At 42.2% G+C, this 19,153-nt stretch overlaps 1 protein-coding gene across 2 annotated transcripts in view; it reads left to right on the top strand.

Annotated features, from left to right (window-relative positions):
• Positions 1-5,863, top strand: part of NOL4 (nucleolar protein 4) — a 359,633-nt gene extending 353,770 nt beyond the window's left edge. For both annotated transcript variants that reach the window (XM_040354134.1, XM_040354133.1), the window contains one exon: positions 632-5,863. In XM_040354134.1, the coding sequence (XP_040210068.1) occupies positions 632-825 (194 nt within the window). In that variant the 3' untranslated portion in view covers positions 826-5,863. The remainder of the gene's footprint in view (positions 1-631) is intronic.
• Positions 5,864-19,153: the final 13,290 nt, after the last annotated feature.

Below are 19,153 nucleotides of genomic sequence, written 5' to 3'. Positions count from 1 at the left end.
TCATGCCTTCTTGGCTCTGTTTCTGGTGCTATTATCATGCAAATGAATCCAAGATGCATATGAGTGATCTCATATTGAAGATGTTCATAATATACCGAATAATACACACTCCTACATGTCAGGTTATAGTTCATATAACAAACCGCTGCATTTGCCATAAAGCATCACAATGTGGCTCATTCAGGTGTGTTAATGGTAGATACACTGTATATCTGTAACACTGCTTCCTCCTACACCTTATGTCAAGCACATAATGCTGGTTCATATAAATTGCTATTCTGTAGGCAGATTCATTTAAGAAAGTATCCAGTTCTTTATAAATATAATATCAGTGTGATCTATACATAAAAAAAACTAAATATCAATCATGCAATGACTGTGCTCTTCTTGTGGGATGTCACTTTCCATACAGTATATGCTTCAAATTTCTTTAGCTTCTAGCAAATGAATGACCTGTCCATAACATTTCTGCATTATCTGCTCCTGAAAACCATTAGTGTCTCATTGTCAGTGATTTCAATGGCACGTGACTAATGTATACAGATGACAGTGCCTGGCTGCACAATAGAGCTATGAACGAAACGCAGCAGCTATATTGCCATGCATTAAATTCTGATTTGCTTTTTTACAGGGCCGACAGATCTGAGCATGAAGAGGCAGTTAGCAACTACCTCCACCTCAGCCAGTAACACAAGCTCCAGACCTCAGCTAAATCCTACAGAAGTTACTGCCGTCAAGCAGCTAGTGGCTGGCTACCGGGAATCGGCAGCGTTTTTGTTACGTTCAGCAGATGAACTAGAGAACCTCATCTTACAGCAGAACTAAGTCACGCAAACCTCTTCCCTGGCCTGGATTAGTCCCAAAATTCCACTAATGACATGTTGACAGAGTATATGCCAGAGTGGAGCCGCTTGGTTACCGTGTTGACGAGTAGAGGAGTTAATTACCATAATGCCACACTGTTTTCAGTCCATGAAGTGATGTTCAGGTGCTGCCGGTGAACTCGAGACCTCTGACATTCCAAAAGGTCTTTGATGTGTCCAGCTTTTTTGTTCTCAGTGTGTCGGTTTAAATATTGCATATGTGGCTGTAGCTCATTAAGTCATGCAAAACAGTGGAGCAAATGGAGGACACTAAAATGTTCAATTATTTCCAAGTGCAATATTAGTGGAATGTTCTACTGACTCTGGATCCGAAGCTACACAATGAGATGGCAGGATGTAAAATGCCAACCTAGGCTCACACTAGAAAATTTCAATGAAGGATTGCATATTTTTTAAATGATGTGATTTTTATATGGTCATTTTTCATGCAGATATTTTAATTTATATGACAGTGATCTTTCCACATTCCCTGTGAGAAAATATTTTCGATTGCCCTTTCTTACAGCCCAGTAGTTACTGATTGCTAAGAACGCACAGAAAGCGTTGTCGACGCTTTTGCAAACATCCACTAAGGGTGATGGGATTGAGGAACGTTTACCTCAATGCGGGTCCAAAAGCCATTTTCCACATAAGTTATTTTGATTTAAGTGATTCTGGAAAAAGAATGTCTTTGGCTTTAAGTGCCAAGTTAGAAATGGGCACTGACACTAGTAAATGGAATTAGATAAACAAAAAAAAGTGATAACCGTGTTTTCTGACAAAACCCTTAAAGCCACACATCTTTGGTACCTCATAAACTTATATTCTGTAGAATAGATTCCTTTCCAGAAAAATAAACGCGTACTGTACCTCCTAATTGTCCTAAGATCTGGACCAAAGAAGAGTCAAGGCTTGAGAAGAAAAAAGGATGTGGTTGGTTGGGGTTTGGGGAGATCAGGGAAGGGACCCTCCAACTTCTTGATTTTGTAGCTGAGAATCGTTGGCAGGTTAGATAAAAGCAACGACAAAAGGATTTTTGGATTGCATAGTAAATGTCTTCTCTAGGTTAAGCTGCAGACGGGTTGGACTGGTTCTTCTGAGATGGCAATGTCTGATAAATTAACCTAGTAGGAGAGCCTGTGCTTAGAGGGTATGTATTTCATACAGATCGCAGGAGCCAGCACCATCCTGAATAAATGAGGGTCCAGAGGATTTATTCAGCTTCAGATGTGACAGAAAGCCACTAAAAGCTCTTTTTTGTGAGCACAAAAGCAACCAGAGCTTCATATAAGTGACAATGTTACAAATCGGAATCATTATGTATGTTTACAAATATAATTTAAAAAAATATTTTAAGGTAGATTGTAGTCTGGAGTATTCTTTCTCAATATTGGTACATACGCATAGCAGGTTTCCCCTGGCACTGGTGTCTGGTTGGGTACTGTGGGGATACAAAGTGTGCCAATACATTGCAAGCTCTCTGTAGGTGGCACAACCCAGGGAATGTATGGTTCTGCTCTGTCATCACCACAAGATGATTGCTGCTCTTATGTGTACAAGTCCTTCTCTCTGAGGTTGGATATTGATGACTGAATACTTAAGAGGTTGCAGTGACAATCTGATAATTTGCACTCTGGTGTGTATTTTTCATTGTATGCGATGGAAGTATATTTAACGACACATTGGGTGGGAGAGGTATCCTCTCTTTTTCTCCCCATGGAACCCTTGTGCTAGGGGGCTGTAGCTGCAGACTGTTGCACAGGAGTCTGGTTCTGCTGGAAGCTAGAGCTGGCAATTCTTAAAATGTTTGCAAAAAATATGACACTTTGGAGGAATCTTTTTATCACTTGAAAGGGAACTCTAGGCACTTAACCCACCCACACTACCCCTCCCTGGTATTCTATATTTAAAGGAAAAACGTATACATACATTTTTCCTTCAGTATTTTAGCCGGTCCAGTAAGGTCACAACAGCTTCCTCTTCCTACTCAGTCAGGGGGGTGGGCACACTTCCTGGATTGAGTGTTTCTCAGTCCTGAATTACAGTGAGCTCAGCCTACACAATGATGTATTCCCTGGGGAAAGGGGGTATAATTAACAGGCTGGGCTCACAGGACATAGAACGGTTATCATTTTGCCCAAAGAGTACTGCTGGAGCTGAACCGAAGAGGAAGCCAGAGACAACACTGGGGGCGTGGAAAGGGTAAACAGAATAGGGATTTTGATTTTTTTCATTTCATACATCACTGCCCCCCCCCACACACACCTTGTCCAATCAGAAGTCCCCTTGTATTTATTGAAAAAAAATACAAGGCAGTCTATGAATGGTGGAGGTGCTGGGCAAGCAACCCCCAGAGTGGAAACCATTCACACAGATTGCATAAGATCCCAGCTCTCACTGCACAGTGCAGACTGCAACAATAATTTACAGAATCCCCATTGGCCCTCTGCATAATCATACATGTATACTTACATCAAGCCAAGCTGGTTCAATGCAAGTATAACATATGTAATTCCTGGAATTCAGCTTTAATATAGAGGTCCTTTGTTCAGTGTATTTAGGTCAGGCTCCTATTAATAGTGAACCATGGTTTATCTCAATCAGAGATACACATTGGGGAATCTGATAGTAATCCAACTCTCATGATTTTTGTTTCCTGCACACTGATTTCCCATGGTTATGTTTTGTGATAGGCCTGTTTTATACAGGCTCCAGCTTGTTTAAGAGAAGTGCGAAGATCAAGCTTTGACAAAGCATTTTCAGAGCTTTTAGTAAGCTTTGTTGAAGTACCATTCAGCTCCAGTTTGCAAATGTTGCTACTTTAAGCAAGCTGCTAGCAGGCTTCAGCAGGCTTTCAACATGCTTCAAGATGTGCTGAAGTCTGCTAGCATCTTGTTTAAAGTGTCTATCAGCACTCCCATTGGGATCTGTGTTCAACATTTACAAACGTGAGCTGCGTGGTACTTTAAAAGCATGAGCAAAGCTTGCTGAAAGCTCTGCAAATGCTTTGTCAAAGCTTACAGTTCACTTTGCTGTTATACAAACTGAGGCTTGTGTGAAACTGGCCTCAGAATGTTGTACAACAGCGCCAAAATGATTTCTAAAATGATATATTGGTGTGTATGTGTGCGATCTAAAACCATACACATAAAGCCTTGAATATGTTGTTTCATTTGTATAAGAGCAGTGTATACAGCAAGCTTCACACAGCTTTCTTGAAGCCCTTAAAGCACCCTTTAGTCCATTTTGGGGGTGTTAAAGGCAAAGTTCACCTTTTCACAGATAATGTCAGGCTCCTGCACACACTGCATAGAGCTCGCTGTACAGGCAGACAGTTGCTGACAATCTGAGCTGTAGGCAGTGTGAATGAACTACGACTACAAGTCCGTCTGCCATGATGGAAGAGGGGACTTGTAGTTTTTTCATTCCTGTGACTTTTAAATTGTCACAGCAGGTGCAGGGAGAGGACACCCCACCCATTGTCACAGTGGGGATTTAAGGGGGTGAGTGGGGCTGCTGCATTAGTAACACGTTACATGTTACACCATAAATCGTGGTGTAACCTACAACATGTTACTGAAGGTGAATGTATCCTTTAAAGACAGTTCATTATAGAAATGCTGTCACTTTAACCAAGCTGCTAACAAGTTTCCACAGGCTGCTAAGGTCTTGTTAAAGGGCTTGTTCATACTAACTGCACAGTTTCTCGCTACACATCTGCCACTTGTATTACAGTATGAACAGAACACATCAAAAGCAATTGTTTTCTGGGTGCCCATCCAGAGACCAGTGATTTTCTTGTACAGGAAACCACTGACCTCTGCCCAATTGTAAACAAGCCCCAACATGACAACACCCCCTAACTGAAGATTACATTAAAGGACTCTAGAAATTAGTTTGAAGCTGGCTACAAGTTTTTAAATGCTTTTGAAATCACTGGAAGAACACACATGTTTAAGGCCTAACACACCAGAAAACTAACATGACCCATGTAAGGTCCAATTTGATGTAGCCTAAAAGATGGCTGTACGAAGTAAAAAAAAAATTTGTTCAGCCATGAGGTTGAAAAAAAAAAAAAAAAGGATTCCTCCTTCCACACAAATCAGGAGGATGGAGGATTCCCCCAACTCTGCTCCCGTTGTCAGAATACACTGATCAGTAGCTGGATTCTCTGATTGAAAATGTTTTCCAACATGTTCCTTCTACAGACCGATTGGAAGGCCGCATACTAATTGGAATTCGGCTGGTCTCTGCTGAACCAGGTGAATTTCAATCAGTGTATAGCCTGCTTAAGACATTAGTAGCTTCCCCCTTACTTAGATGGCTAACAACAGTCATAAAAGGGATAAGTATAGGTTACCTCCCACACCCAACGTGTGAATCATGACCTCCCACCAGACTGAAATCTGTACAAAATTTCCAACCTCTCTAATTATTTTACAATGTGGTCTACATGTTCTTAGTGTTTCTTTGTGCACTGAATCATAATTTTCACTTAGCAGTAGAACGTACTTTTGTTCTTTGCACAGTATATCTGTTTAGTTGTTTAGCTTTTGTTAAATATCATGTCCCTTGTGCATTCCTGAATTTGCCTTATTTCATGTAAAAATGTAATTCAATTTTTGACAATGAGTTTAAGGCATCAGTGATATTTTGTACATAAACATACCTGTTTTATATAGACTGACTGTGATTGTGACTAGGTAATGTGCACTTTTTCTTGTACCTGTGGGCATTGCTATGCTTTTTTGAGTGTTTCTAGATTTATTGTTGCTTACTTAAAAAGAAACTTTTGTGATACTGTTTGTGAAATATAATGTGAAAAACTATTGAATTATGAATATTTTTAATATATTGTACATTATTACACAAAACGACTTTAAGTTGTGGAACCAGATCCACAAATTTCAGCGAAAAAAAAAAAAAGAAAACAGATTTGGATTTGAGGGCTGACATTTCCTCTGTTTTGTTTGGATAAATAAATCGATTTATGTGTAAAACAGCTTACTATTTTTTTGTTTTTGCGTGTTGTGGGCATAAAGTAGAATTATGGCCTACCACTAAAAAATATCTACCTCACTACTTGGTTATAAATTAATTTTTACCTACAGGTATTATTATTTCACAGGATTTATATAGAACCAACAATTTGCACAGAGCTTTGCAATATAAAACAATTGAAAACAAGAGGGTTAGGAGGGCCCTTTCCATAAGAGCTTACAATCTAATAGGGAGGGGCAATTGGTGAAACAAGTTAATAACTGTGAGGTATGAGCTGATGGAGAAAGTAAGGGGTCAGATTTAGGTGGAGACAGAATAAGCCTCCCTGAAGAGATTATGTTTCTATGGTTTGCCTCAAGGTGAACATCGTATGAGGTATCTGGACAGATTGAGGTATGGAGTTCTTGAGGATAGGAAAGTCCTAGGTGAGAGGAGGGGACAAGCGAGCTAGGTAGATGGATTTCTTGAGAGGAGTGAAGAGGATTGTTTAGGTCAAGGGGTGCCCAACCGGTGGCCTTCAGAGCCCTCTAAAATGTGGCCTGTGATCTCCTGCTCTGGGATGACGGGTTGGCAAGCCCAGATCAGGGGTTGCAAACCCACCATTCCAGAGCATCAATGTTGTGGATGGAGCCAGCAGTAGAGGAAGCATGTGGCTGCAGAGGATGTTCCTTCTATAGTGCCAGCTCTGAGATCACGGACCACATTAGAGGGCTCTGCGGGCCACCGGTTGGGCACCCCTGACCTAAACCGTCCTCTCTGCTCCTCTCAAGAAATCCATCTACCTAGCTCCCTTTTCTCCTCCTCTCACCTAGGACTTTCCCAGGCAGAGTGATAACAAACGCACTCCGCCTGGGACAGCAACATTTCTACAGCAGGTGCCCGGTGATGACTGTAGAAAGGGTGATTCCTGGAGATCAGAAAGTGAAGGATCATTAAATTAAACATCAGTTTATGAAAATGACAGTATATCGATAGCAATGGGCATATCTGTTCTGCAATGGTTACTAGGCTGCATTCAAACTGATCCACAGCTGCAGAACAGTGCACCTGCAGGTTAATGGCACTGAGCCATAGACCATAGTACATGTGCAGTAATTCTTTAGCAAGCTTATTCGTTTTGTGAATCGGAATGAAGTATCTCGATATCTCGGAACTGTGCCATGGACACTAGAGATGAGGGAGCCCCGGCATGTCGGCAAAGGACTTATGACACGATGAGCATGCAGTAAAAAAAAAAATGTAAAATGCGCATGCACTGGTGACATAATCAAAAGTAACAGGACAAATTACAAACAAGGTTAGAAAGAACTTCACACAGCGATTAAGTTGAGTGCTTAGTAATGCTTTATATTGCAGAAAATGGACAGGATGTGTTTACTACCACTTTAAGTGGCCCTTTGTGCGTTGGTGTTTTGAATTTTATCTTATACAATCGAAAGCCAGCAGAGGGATCAGCTGAAAGGGGTAGCAGACACTGGGCAGTGGATCATCCGACTAGCCCTTTCATTCTAAGTTCCATGGTAAGACAAGCAAGTAAAAAGATAACGAATATGATTTTTCAGTGATATGCGTTTTTGAGCTTTTTTTTACTAAGCTTTGTCTCAAGTCTTGCGCCGCACACATGATCACAAGCTATGTGAAGGACTACTTTGTACTGCTTAACCTATGTAAATGCAGAGTGATCTTGGAAGGGCCATGATGTTTTATATCTGTTACATATACATGTCGTCTCTACTGAAATCTCAGACAAAGCCATGTGGCGGAACAGGGAAGAGTTACAGAGTCACTTGCCTGTCTTATTCATTGTGTGTAAATTTCAGCATGTGAGAAGCAGCCTCAAAAGCCCCACCTACTGGCTACATATAAAAAAGCAATATATGTCATATTACCTGTTAAAACATAATTACAATAGAGCCGCACGATTAATCGTTAAACAATTGTGATCTTGATTCAACCCCCCTCACAATCTCTATGCAGAATTTCCCGATTTATTCATGTAATGTAACAAGTGTAGAGAGTTCACTGCTCACTCAGGTGTCAAGCGAAAAAAACAAGCAGCCGACAACTTTTTCACAGCATTGTCTGAGCTGATAGAGAACTATAAACATTGTAACTTTTCGTTCTACAATCAAAGGGATGAACTTCGTCTGTAACTAAGGGAAGTTTAATCACTTAAAGACTAAGGGCCAGATTCTCAAAAGAGATACGACAGTGTATCTCAAGATATACCGTTGTATCTCTGTTTTTGGCCCCGGGTATCTATGCGTCTGATTCCTAGAATTATTTACGCATTGATATGGCGTAGATCCGACAGGTGTAAGTCACTTACACCGTCGGATCTTAGATGTAATCATACGCTGGCCGCTAGGTGGCGTTTACGTTGATTTCACGTTTACGTTTGACTATGCAAATAAGCCCGATACGCCGATTCCCGAATGATTTTTCACCGCCTCGTCGTCATTTACGTCGTTTCCGTAAGCGTAAGGTTACCCCTGCTATATGAGGGGTAACCTTACGTCAGTCCGCCGTATGCCATGTTAAGTATGGCGTCGGGTCATCGTCGTCTTTTTCCGTCGTTTACGTCGTTTTCGAATAGGACTTTACGTCAATGACGCTCACGTCGGCTTCATTGACGTTTTCCGTCGTGAGCTGGAGCATGCACACTGGGCTATTTTTACGGCCGGCGCATGCGCAGTTCGATCGGCGCGGGGGCGCGCTTAATTTAAATACAAGCCGCCCCCTTTGAATTACCCGGCCATACGCCGGGCCATTTACACTACGCCGCCGCAAATTACGGAGCAAGTGCTTGGAGAATACGGCACTTGCTCCAGTAAGTTGTGGTGGCGTAGTGTAAATGGCTTACACTACGCCGCCGCGGATTCTATGTGAATCTGCCCCTAAACCTTTTCCTGACACGTGTTTCTTACAGAGTTAAAATCAGTTTTTTTTTTTTTGCTAGAAAATTACTTGGAACCCCCAAACATTATATATATATATATTATATCATATTAAAATTGCGATTGTTGCAAAATTACACTGTATTTGCGCAGCGGTCTTTCAAACGCATTTTTGGGGAAAATACATTTCAATGAATAAAAAAAATAAAATAAACTGTAAAGTTAGCCCAATTTTTTGTAAAATGTGAAAGATGTTACACCACGAGAATCATGAGAGAAACGCAATCTTTATTCTAATCGGGATTCTGATTTTAGCCAGAATCTTGTAGCTCTAATTTACAATATACATTTTTTTTATAACCTGATCATAATAAATAGAGAAAACGTATACAAATCATGATTACATTCCCTTTGATATGCCTTGATAAGCATGCATGGATGCACACAAGGCAGCGCAAGAAGATGTAAATTAAAGTTTTCTAAACCTTTCACTTGAAATGTTTAATTTTCGTGCATGAGGCAGCGGAAATTGCAGGGGCTATATGCAAAGCACAGCTACCCATGATAACCAAGTTGTTTAATGCAGTGAAATGAGAAAGGTGAAAACTAGTTGCTAAGCGTTGCTGCATTATGTACATAGTCATGGTCTTTTGTGTTACAATATTGACTCCTATATAATAATCCTTGATGAGCTTTTACATATTTTAATAAAATAGTTAAACAGTTGAATGTTTTTTTTTTTACCATTTACTTTTAACCCAATGACACACGAAGTAAGAAAGGCAACTCTGCCATCCATAATGTAGATTTTCTCTATACCTTCATACACCAAGCATCCTTCAGTAATAATAGTTGTGTGTCCTATATGATTTACAGAAAAACAGCCACAGTAAAGTATTTAAGGACATTTATTTTCAAGTGACAGCGATAGCAACAGCAATAACATCAAAAGGCTTCTCTTTACAAGGTTGCCTTGGTGAAAAAAAAATGAAGTTTTAAATTATGTACCACGCCAATTGCTGTAAAAGAACGTCAGAAGGTTAATTGGAAGGAAAAGGAATTTTGTCATGGTTGGAGTGAGTGTTACATGTGACCTGAGGTGTACAGAGGAATTAAATTCCACTTAGAATATATTGAGCACTGCATAGCATAGTCACATAGTCTGCGATTCTGCTTATTGCCCACGTAATGGCTATTAAATCCACACAGTTGCCTGCTACTTTACTGTACTGATGTGTTAGCAGGCAGACTTAGGAGATGGAGCTGAATGGGCGATTTTAATAGCCTTTTAGAAGGATATGTAATTCCTGTAGTTACTTTATTTGTAATACATTGATTTCAACTGGGGCAATCGCCAATAAGGAGTTAAATTTTTCGCTGACAAGAGATTAAATTAGCCCCAGCCTCAGATTAGGCATGGAGTACAAGGATTTTTATATTTAAACAATATCATCATAACCGGCAGATCAGATGATTAGATATATTGCACATTCAGGGACTCTGCATTTACAATTTTCAGTGTGCAATAAAAAAACTATTAAATCAGTAATGGGCTTTTTTAGGTCTCTTTAGACATCTGAAATGCCAACAAAATGCTTGTACACAGCAATTGCCATGTTTGGATTGTCGAAGTCTGACCACTGTATGGGCATTTTTGAAAATCTCCAGCTTGCAGCATTTTCCTAGTACTTTCACCTGCCATAATCAGGCCTGAATTTAAAGGGGGAGAGTTAAAAGGGAAAATTGGTCCTGAGCCTCCACCATCCAGGGGCCCCCACTTATAAGGTGAGATGCACAGCTAATTTTATCTACTGGCTAGCTGAACAGGAGTTCAAATGTACTAGGGGGAGTATATACTGTAATTTATAACCTTTGATGATTGTAAGCGTAATGCCATTCTCTTCTTGTAATCCCCCTCTTACATCTCAGATCCTTCTGACCTCTACATAAATAAAACACTCAATCTCTCCTTCTGAATTCTGGGCAGTGACTGGGGTCAGTCCCCAAGGGGCACCGCCCCCCCAGTTCGCACAATCTACCCCCTAGCCTGCACAATCAAACATCATGTGTCTGGCAGTGCACTGTGCGGGGTGCCAGACCAACAGGTCTCTACCAGGACGGTCACCCCGTAACAAGCATGTGACCAGAGCCCGAGGCCGCAATTGACTTGTTTCGTGATGTCATCGGGGGGCAAAGAACTGTGCCCCAAACCCTCCCACCCTGATACCAGCAAATAAAGACTCTGCTTCCAGCTTCCTGCCCGGCCAATCAGGACAGGAGGCCAAAGACCCAGAACCTGGAAAGAAGACCAGGTCAACACAGAAGCCGCGGTGCCAGGCCCCATGGGGGCCGTGACCGCTGGAGGGCTCCGCCCATAGGTCGAATATGGGCCTGGAGGGGCCCGCCCACGCCCCCCCTCCCAAAAAAAAAAAAACATTCCAGCACCAGCCGCCACTAGTTCTGGGGCAGATATGGATGGAACTTCCTAAACCACAGACATATACTGGCTTTAAATAAGGGTACATTGCTGCAGGATATGAGGTTCATGTGGGCAATAACAGGTAGAAAGTTTTAGGGTATTACATTGAAGCAGCAATGGTTTATATAACATCACCACCCATTCCCCCAAGTGCAATATATATATATATATATATATATATATGGGTTGGGGTGCTTTTTACATTTTCACTTGGCTTGATACATTGGCGTCCCACACAGTGTTTTTTCCAGGGTCCTAATAGAACTTAAAATGTTTAACTATAGCAGTATTAACCCCAAAACAACTTATTTAATAGATTGCAGTTTATAAAAAATGTATTGTGTTGGCTGCATTTTCTTTCTTTTAGTTCCCCCCTGTATTTCCCACATCTATAAATTGACTAGCTGTAGTAAAATAATTGTTTGCTTCAGAGTTGATTACAGCTTTAAATTACATTGCAAAATGCTAACATATCCCTACAAATACTGTACCCGGCAATAATACAGTAATTCTATAATGAATTACGTGACACTAAGTATAAACCTTTTCAATGCATGACACATGCAGCGCTACAATGCAATACATACCATTCTTTAATAGAAATAGTACAATTGTTCTATACAAAACACTGTAGGCTTTTGACCTGAGGAGAGATGTAAAGCGTAGAACAGTAAATGACAGCCCAGAAGCCAATCGCAACATAATGACTTGGATGACAGTGAAAAGAGCCATGATGGTAATTCAGGCGTACTATTCATTGACAGAGGGAAGTGCTTTCATAGGAACTAATTATCAGACCAGAAAGTAAACTGCACGGACCTCGAAGGGTATAAATGAGAGATTCTATAGTACGTTTCTTTCTGTATTAATAGAAGAGATAGATGGTGACAGTATGCATGTAAATGTGTACATAGTTTATCCTTAATATGCTTTAAATATGGAATTTGACACATCCTAGAAATTGTAGCGGTAACAGAAGCTTTCCTATCACAAGACCATTATCTACGAGCTGGCCGAGACTCCCTTAGGACATCCAGCACATTGTCTACTAAGATAAGTAGAGAGGTCTTTGCAAATAGATATACTGCCTTATTGAATGAATTATTGTCTGAAGAACATGTGAGCAACACAAGTATTCAGCTACTATCAATTACAATACTGTACCCCTCCGTCTATGGACACCCCTGTTCTGATCTCTCAACAGCCTAGCCATAGCTTATGTGAAAATGACTAAATATTGCATTCGGACAAAGAAAAATGTGATTATTCATTGTTAAGATCTACTTAAACCCAGGAACAAATTGTAAAGTTACGTTTACCAGTCCTTAAATTTATTTTCTTTAGGCTTTTTTCACCATTACTTTTATTCCTGCCAGTACCACAATTGTTTGTCCTAGGGTGACATCGTTCTTTGGAGAACGTTGTTTTTAGGACAAGAATACCAGCCCCTCTCCTCTATACCTTTAGAGAGAGGTATTCTGTAGTCTACAGAGGGAACTGGGAACAATGCCATCTGATAACTGTCAGCAGAGGCAGACAGCACAGGAAGTTATCCATTTACAAGTTTTCTGGTGGGATCAACATGTATTGTTTTGCCTTCAAACAGATAACAAAATGCTTGCAATGGAATAGTTAACCGGCCAAAAGGAAACGGGAGTAGAGAAATGTAAGACTTTAGGAAAGAATATTTTGTATTCAAAATGGCAACCAGCCTTACTAAAAAACAATCATAATATTTATTCATTAGCCAGATAATACAGTCTATTAGCTGGATTCAGAGACGCCGCCGCAACTTTAAGGCAGCGTAGCGGATCGTATTTACGCTACGCAGCCTAAAGTCAGAGAGGCAAGTACTGTATTCACAAAGTACTTGCCTCCTAACTTACGGCGGCGTAGCGTAAATGGGGCCGGCGTAAGCGCGCCTAATTCAAATTAGGATGAGGGGGCGTGTTTTATGTTAATGGGGGGTGACCTGACGTGATTGACGTTTTTTACGAACGGTGCATGCGCCGTCCGTGTACATATCCCAGTGTGCATTGCTCCAAAATACGCCGCAAGGACGTATTGGTTTCGACGTGAACGTAAATTACATCCAGCCCTATTCACGGACGACTTACGCAAACAACGTAAAATTTTCAAATTTCGACGCAGGAACGACGGCCATACTTAACATTGACTAGTCCAGCTATTTGATGGAATAACTTTATGCCTGAAAACGTAAATGGCGTATCTTTACTGCGACGGGCTCACGTACATTTGTGAATAGGCGTATCTAGTCATTTACATATTCTACGCCGAACTCAACGGAAGCGCCACCTAGCGGCCAGCCTAAATATTGCACCCTAAGATACGACGACGCAAGCTGCCATATCTTAGCTAGGTTTAAGTGTATCTCAGTTTGAGAATACACTTAAACTTAGGACGGCGCAGATTCTGAGTTAGGTCGGCGTATCTACTGATACGCCGGCCTAACTCTCTCTGAATCCAGCTATATATGTTTTGTGCTATATTGCTTTTTAATATTACAAATGTGACACCACTTGCCTGGAGTTTGTATGTTCTTCTTGTGCCTCCGTGGCTTCCCTCCAGGTACTCCGGTTTCCTCCCACACTCCAAAGACATGCTGGTAGGTTAATTGGATCTTGTCTTCATTGCCCCTAGTGTGTGTATATACAGTATTAATGGGAATTGGGGACCTTAGATTGTAAGCCCCTTAGAGGGCAGGAACTGATGTGAATGTACAATATGTACAGTATCTAACAAAAGTGAGTACACCCCTCACATTTATGTAAATATTTTATTATATCTTTTAATGTGACAACACTGAAGAAATGACACTTTGCTACAATGTAAAGTAGTGAGTGTACAGCTTGTATAACAGTGTAAATTTGCTGTCCCCTCAAAATAACTCAACACACAGCCATTAATGTCGAAACCGCTGGCAACAAAAGTGAGTACACCCCTTAGTCAAAATGTCCAAATTGGGCCCAAAGTGTCAATACTTTGTGTGGCCACCATTGTCTTCCAGCACTGCCTTAACCCTTATGGGAATGGAGGTCACCAGAGCTTCACAGGTTTCCACTGGAGTCCTCTTCCACTCCTCCATGACAACATCACAGAGCTGGTGGATGTTAGAGACCTTGCGCTCCTCCACCTTCTGTTTGAGGATGCCCCACAGATGCTTCATAGGGTTTAGGTCTGGAGGCGTGCTTGGTCAGTCCATCACCATTACCCTCAGCTTCTTTAGCAAGGCAGTGGTTGTCTTGGAGGTGTGTTTGGGGTCATTATCATGATGGAATACCGCCCTGCGGCCCAGTCTCCGAAGGGAGAGGATCATGCTCTGCTTCAGTATGTCACAGTACATGTTGGAATTCATGGTTCCCTCAATGAGCTGTAGCTCCTCAGTGCCGGCAGCACTCATGCAGCCCCAGACCACAACACTCCCACCACCATGCCTGACTGTAGGCAAGACACACTTGTCTTTGTACTCCTCACCTGGTTTCCGCCACACACACTTGACACCATCTAAACCAAAGAAATGTATCTCATCAGACCACAGGACATGGTTCCAGTAATCCGTGTCCTTAGTCTGCTTGTCTTCAGCAAAGACCTCGACCCTCCCTTGTGAATGGGTATCAGGTACATTGTACCCCTACCCATTCAACAAAAAAGTGTCAAAATGTAAGAAACACAGTAAAAACTGTTTTTAAAAAGTCCTTTATTAAAAAATACCTATACCTATACATTTAATTCGTATTTATGTATTACAAGTACTTACAGTGGGGCAAAAAAGTATTTAGTCAGCCACCAATTGCAAATTCTCCCTGTAATTATAGATATACCTCAACTATGAGAGACAACATGTGGAAACAGATCAAGACAATCACATTGTCTGATTTGGAAAGAATTTATTAGCAAATTATGGTGGAAAATAAGTATTTGGTCACCTACAAACAAGCAAGATTTCTGTCTCTCACAGACCTGTATCTTCTTCTTTAAAGCGGAGGTTCACCCAAGAATCAACTTTCTGCCATTAGATCCAGCATACTGCTGACATCTGCAGTATGCCGTTTTTTTTTTGTACTTATCGTTTCATCAGCGTTGTTATGCGGCTATGAGCGGGGATTTCTGCGGGGAATAGGCGTTCCTAAGCCAAGCAGATTTGATTGACGGGCTGCTAAAGCGCGTCACGCCTTCCGAAAATACCCGAAGTGACACTCGAGTGTTTACGGCGCCTGCGCCTGCCGTGTAGAGCTGACTGCGCACGTGCCGTAAACACTTCGGGTATTTTCGTAAGGCGTGACGCGCTTTAGCAGCCCGTCAATCAACTCCGCTTGGCTTAGGAACGCCTATACCCGGAAGGAATCCCCGCTCGGAGTCGGATAACATAGGCTGATAAAACGATAAGTACAAAAAAAAAAAAAACAGCATACTTCAGATGTCAGCAGTATGCTGGATCTAATGGCAGAAAGTTGATTTTTGGGTGAACCCCTGCTTTAAGAGGCTCCTCTGTCCTCCACCCATTACCTGTATTAATGGCACCAGTTTGAACTTGTTATCAGTATAAAAGACACCTGTCCACAACCTCAAACAGTCACACTCCAAACTCCACTATGGTGAAGACCAAAGAGCTGTCAAAGGACACCAGAAACAAAATTGTAGACCTGCACCAGGCTGGGAAGACTGAATCTGCAATAGGCAAGCAGCTTGGTGTGAAGAAATCAACTGTGGGAGCAATCATTAGAAAATGGAAGACATACAAGACAACTGATAATCTCCCTCGATCTGGGGCTCCACGTAAGATCTCACCCTGTGGGGTCAAAATGATCACAAGAACAGTGAGCAAAAATCCCAGAACCACACAAGGGGACCTAGTGAATGACCTGCAGAGAGCTGGGACTAACGTAACAAAGGCTTCCATCAGTAACACACTACGCCACCAGGGACTCAGATCCTGCAGTGTCCCCCTGCTTAAGCCAGTACATGTCCGGGCCCGTCTGAGGTTTGCTAGAGAGCATTTGGATGATCCAGAAGAGGATTGTGAGAATGTCATATGGTGAGATAAAACCAAAGTAGAACTGTTTGGTAGAAACACAACTTGTCGTGTTTGGAGGAGAGAGGATGCTGAGTTGCAACCAAAGAACACCATACCTACTGTGAAGCATGGGAGTGGCAACATCATGCTTTGGGGCTGTTTCTCTGCAAAGGGAACAGGACGACTGATCCGTGTACATGAAAGAATGAATGGGGCCATGTATCGTGAGATTTTGAGTGCAAACCTCCTCCCATCAGCAAGGGCATTGAAGATGAAACGTGGCTCGGTCTTCCAGCATGACAATGATCCCAAACACACCGCCTGGGCAACAAAGGAGTGGCTTCGTAAGAAGCATTTCCAGGTCCTGGAGTGGCCTAGCCAGTCTCCAAATCTCCACCCCATAGAAAACCTTTGGAGGGAGTTGAAAGTCTGTGTTGCCCACCGACAACCCCAAAACATCTCTTCTCCAGAGGAGATCTGCATGGAGGAATGGACCAACATACCAGCAACAGTGTGTGACAACCTTGTGAAGACTTACAGAAAATGTTTGACCTCTGTCATTGTTAACAAAGTATATATAACAAAGTATTGAGATGAACTTTTGATATTGACCAAATATTTATTTTCTACCATAATTTGCAAATAAATTCTTTCCAAATCAGACATAGTGATTGTCTGGATTTGTTTCCACATGTTGTCTCTCATAGTTGAGGTATACCTATGATGACAATTACAGGCCTCTCTCATTTTTTTAAGTGGGAGAACTTGCACAATTGGTGGCTGACTAAATACTTGTTTGCCCCACTGTATATATCATGCACACATAGGTGTTTAGAAGCTGTAAAAAAAAACAGGGCCAGCATGTTCTGGAGCAGCAGCTTTTTGACAGAAAAAATGCTGACAGGTTCTTAACTCTATTAAACTCTCCAAAACTCTGCTAAACGCTGATGTCCAGTGTTTAGCAGAGTTTTGTTTTTAAGCAAAGGCTGCTGTCGCCTTTAAAAAACAGCGATTAGCTGATTAAGGCATGGGCCGGGAAGCTGGCCACCTCATCTATAACAACGGATGAGTCCCCGCTGACAGCTGAATGTAAAAAAAAAAGATGCCATCAATACAAACATGTGAAAAAGTGGCCAAAATAAAATGGTGTGGGTTCCCTCCCAAATGCAAATGGTGAGACTTAGTCCACGTCAACATTTAAAAAAAAATGTAATAGACAAAATCCACAATAGACCCTTATCTGAGGATGCAGCCTGGCAGGCCAGGAAAGGGGGGGGGGGGGTATGAGCCCCCCCTCCTGAACCATACCAGGCCACATGCCCTCAACATTAGGGCTGTCGAATATAATCGATGCAGCGATGCAGCGCGATTTGACCCCCGGCGATTCTGCATCGATGCGGTTGCTTTAAATAATCGATGCATGTTGATGACGTCATCGTCGCGTCCTGCCACGCAGAGCCGAAGTTTTGCCGCCTTCCCCTGTGTCACACTCGGAGTCCTGAGGAGAGGAGACGGACATGTGCAGCGCCAGCACAGCGTAGCCCTCCCCCCGGAGCCCCCCCCCCAGAGCGCTCAGACACTTAGCTTTCCTCCGAGTCCCCAGCCGAAGTAAGCGCCGTCTTTTTCCGCCTTCCGCCGACGTCATCCACAGCCGCCCTGTGTCACTTGCTTCACTGGCAGACACATGAGAGGAGACAGAGTGACACCTGTTGTGAGTTCCGGTCCCAGTTCCCAGAGCTGTCCTCCTCGGCTTACCATTACTATGCAGCGTGCACTGCAGGCTGCCTGGTACAGGGGGAGAACGTTGCCGACTCACAACTGGCTGCTGTGGGCAGCAGCTGCAGGACTGTGGGAGAGAGACCCCGAGCGAGACAGGCTGCACTTGTCCTCTGTCCTCCTCACAGGCAACAGGAGAGGAGACCTCCAGCAGTGAGTAGCTGAGTGTAGAACTGACTCGTCGTCATCATCATCATCAGGTACACAACAGAGACACTGACTGTCACAGTAGTACTACTAGTACACTTATAACTGTAACCAAGGTATATAATATAATATATTATCATATCTTTGATGCACCATGTGGAGTGGACTGCAAAATTCAAATATGCCAAATGTATGACTGTAATAATAATTGTAAATAATAAATATTAATGATGGTGATTGGGTAAACTGAATTATTCTGTATTTCTAAACATTAAACTGAGTTTGTGACCATACCATTGCCATTTAATTAATTATGGTTTATGTAGGTCTAGCTCTAATCTATTGTCCAATGTCTTACTGATTGATCAAAACTTACATAGTTAGTCAGGTTGAAAAAAGACAAGTCCATCCAGTTCAACCACAAAAAATAAAAAAACAAAATAAAAAAACACAGTAAAATCCTATACACCCAACTCCATACCCACAGTTGATCCAGAGGAAGGCAAAAAACCCCAGCAGAGCATGATCCAATTTGCTACAGCAGGGGAAAAAAATCCTTCCTGATCCCCCGAGAGGCAATCGGATTTACCCTGGATCAACTTTACCTACAAATCTTAGTACTCAGTTATATTCTGTACATTTAGGAAAGAATCCAGGCCTTTCTTAAAGCAATCTACTGAGCTGGTGTCAGGACCATTAAGGTAAGTACTCACCGAGGCCGAGATGCTGAGGGCGGCTCACCTTTGCGACCCTGTGTAGACCGCTCCCTGGAGTTAGAACAGAGGAGGGACGGCACAAGGAGGCACCGGTGCCGGGAACTGGTAGGCAGACTTAGTGCAGCTGACGAAAACAGGGCAGGTGCAGAGGACTGGAGACAGTCGTTGATCAGGCAGGAACAGGCAGGTAAGTCCAGAAGGGACCAACAGGAAACAAGGCAAATCCGGGTCACTGGCCG

This window comes from Rana temporaria, chromosome 5, assembly GCF_905171775.1.
Source record: "Rana temporaria chromosome 5, aRanTem1.1, whole genome shotgun sequence".
In the NCBI taxonomy this organism is placed as follows: Eukaryota; Metazoa; Chordata; class Amphibia; order Anura; family Ranidae; genus Rana; species Rana temporaria.
Note: the sequence above shows the minus strand (reverse complement) of the source record. Positions and strands in the feature narration are given on the sequence as shown.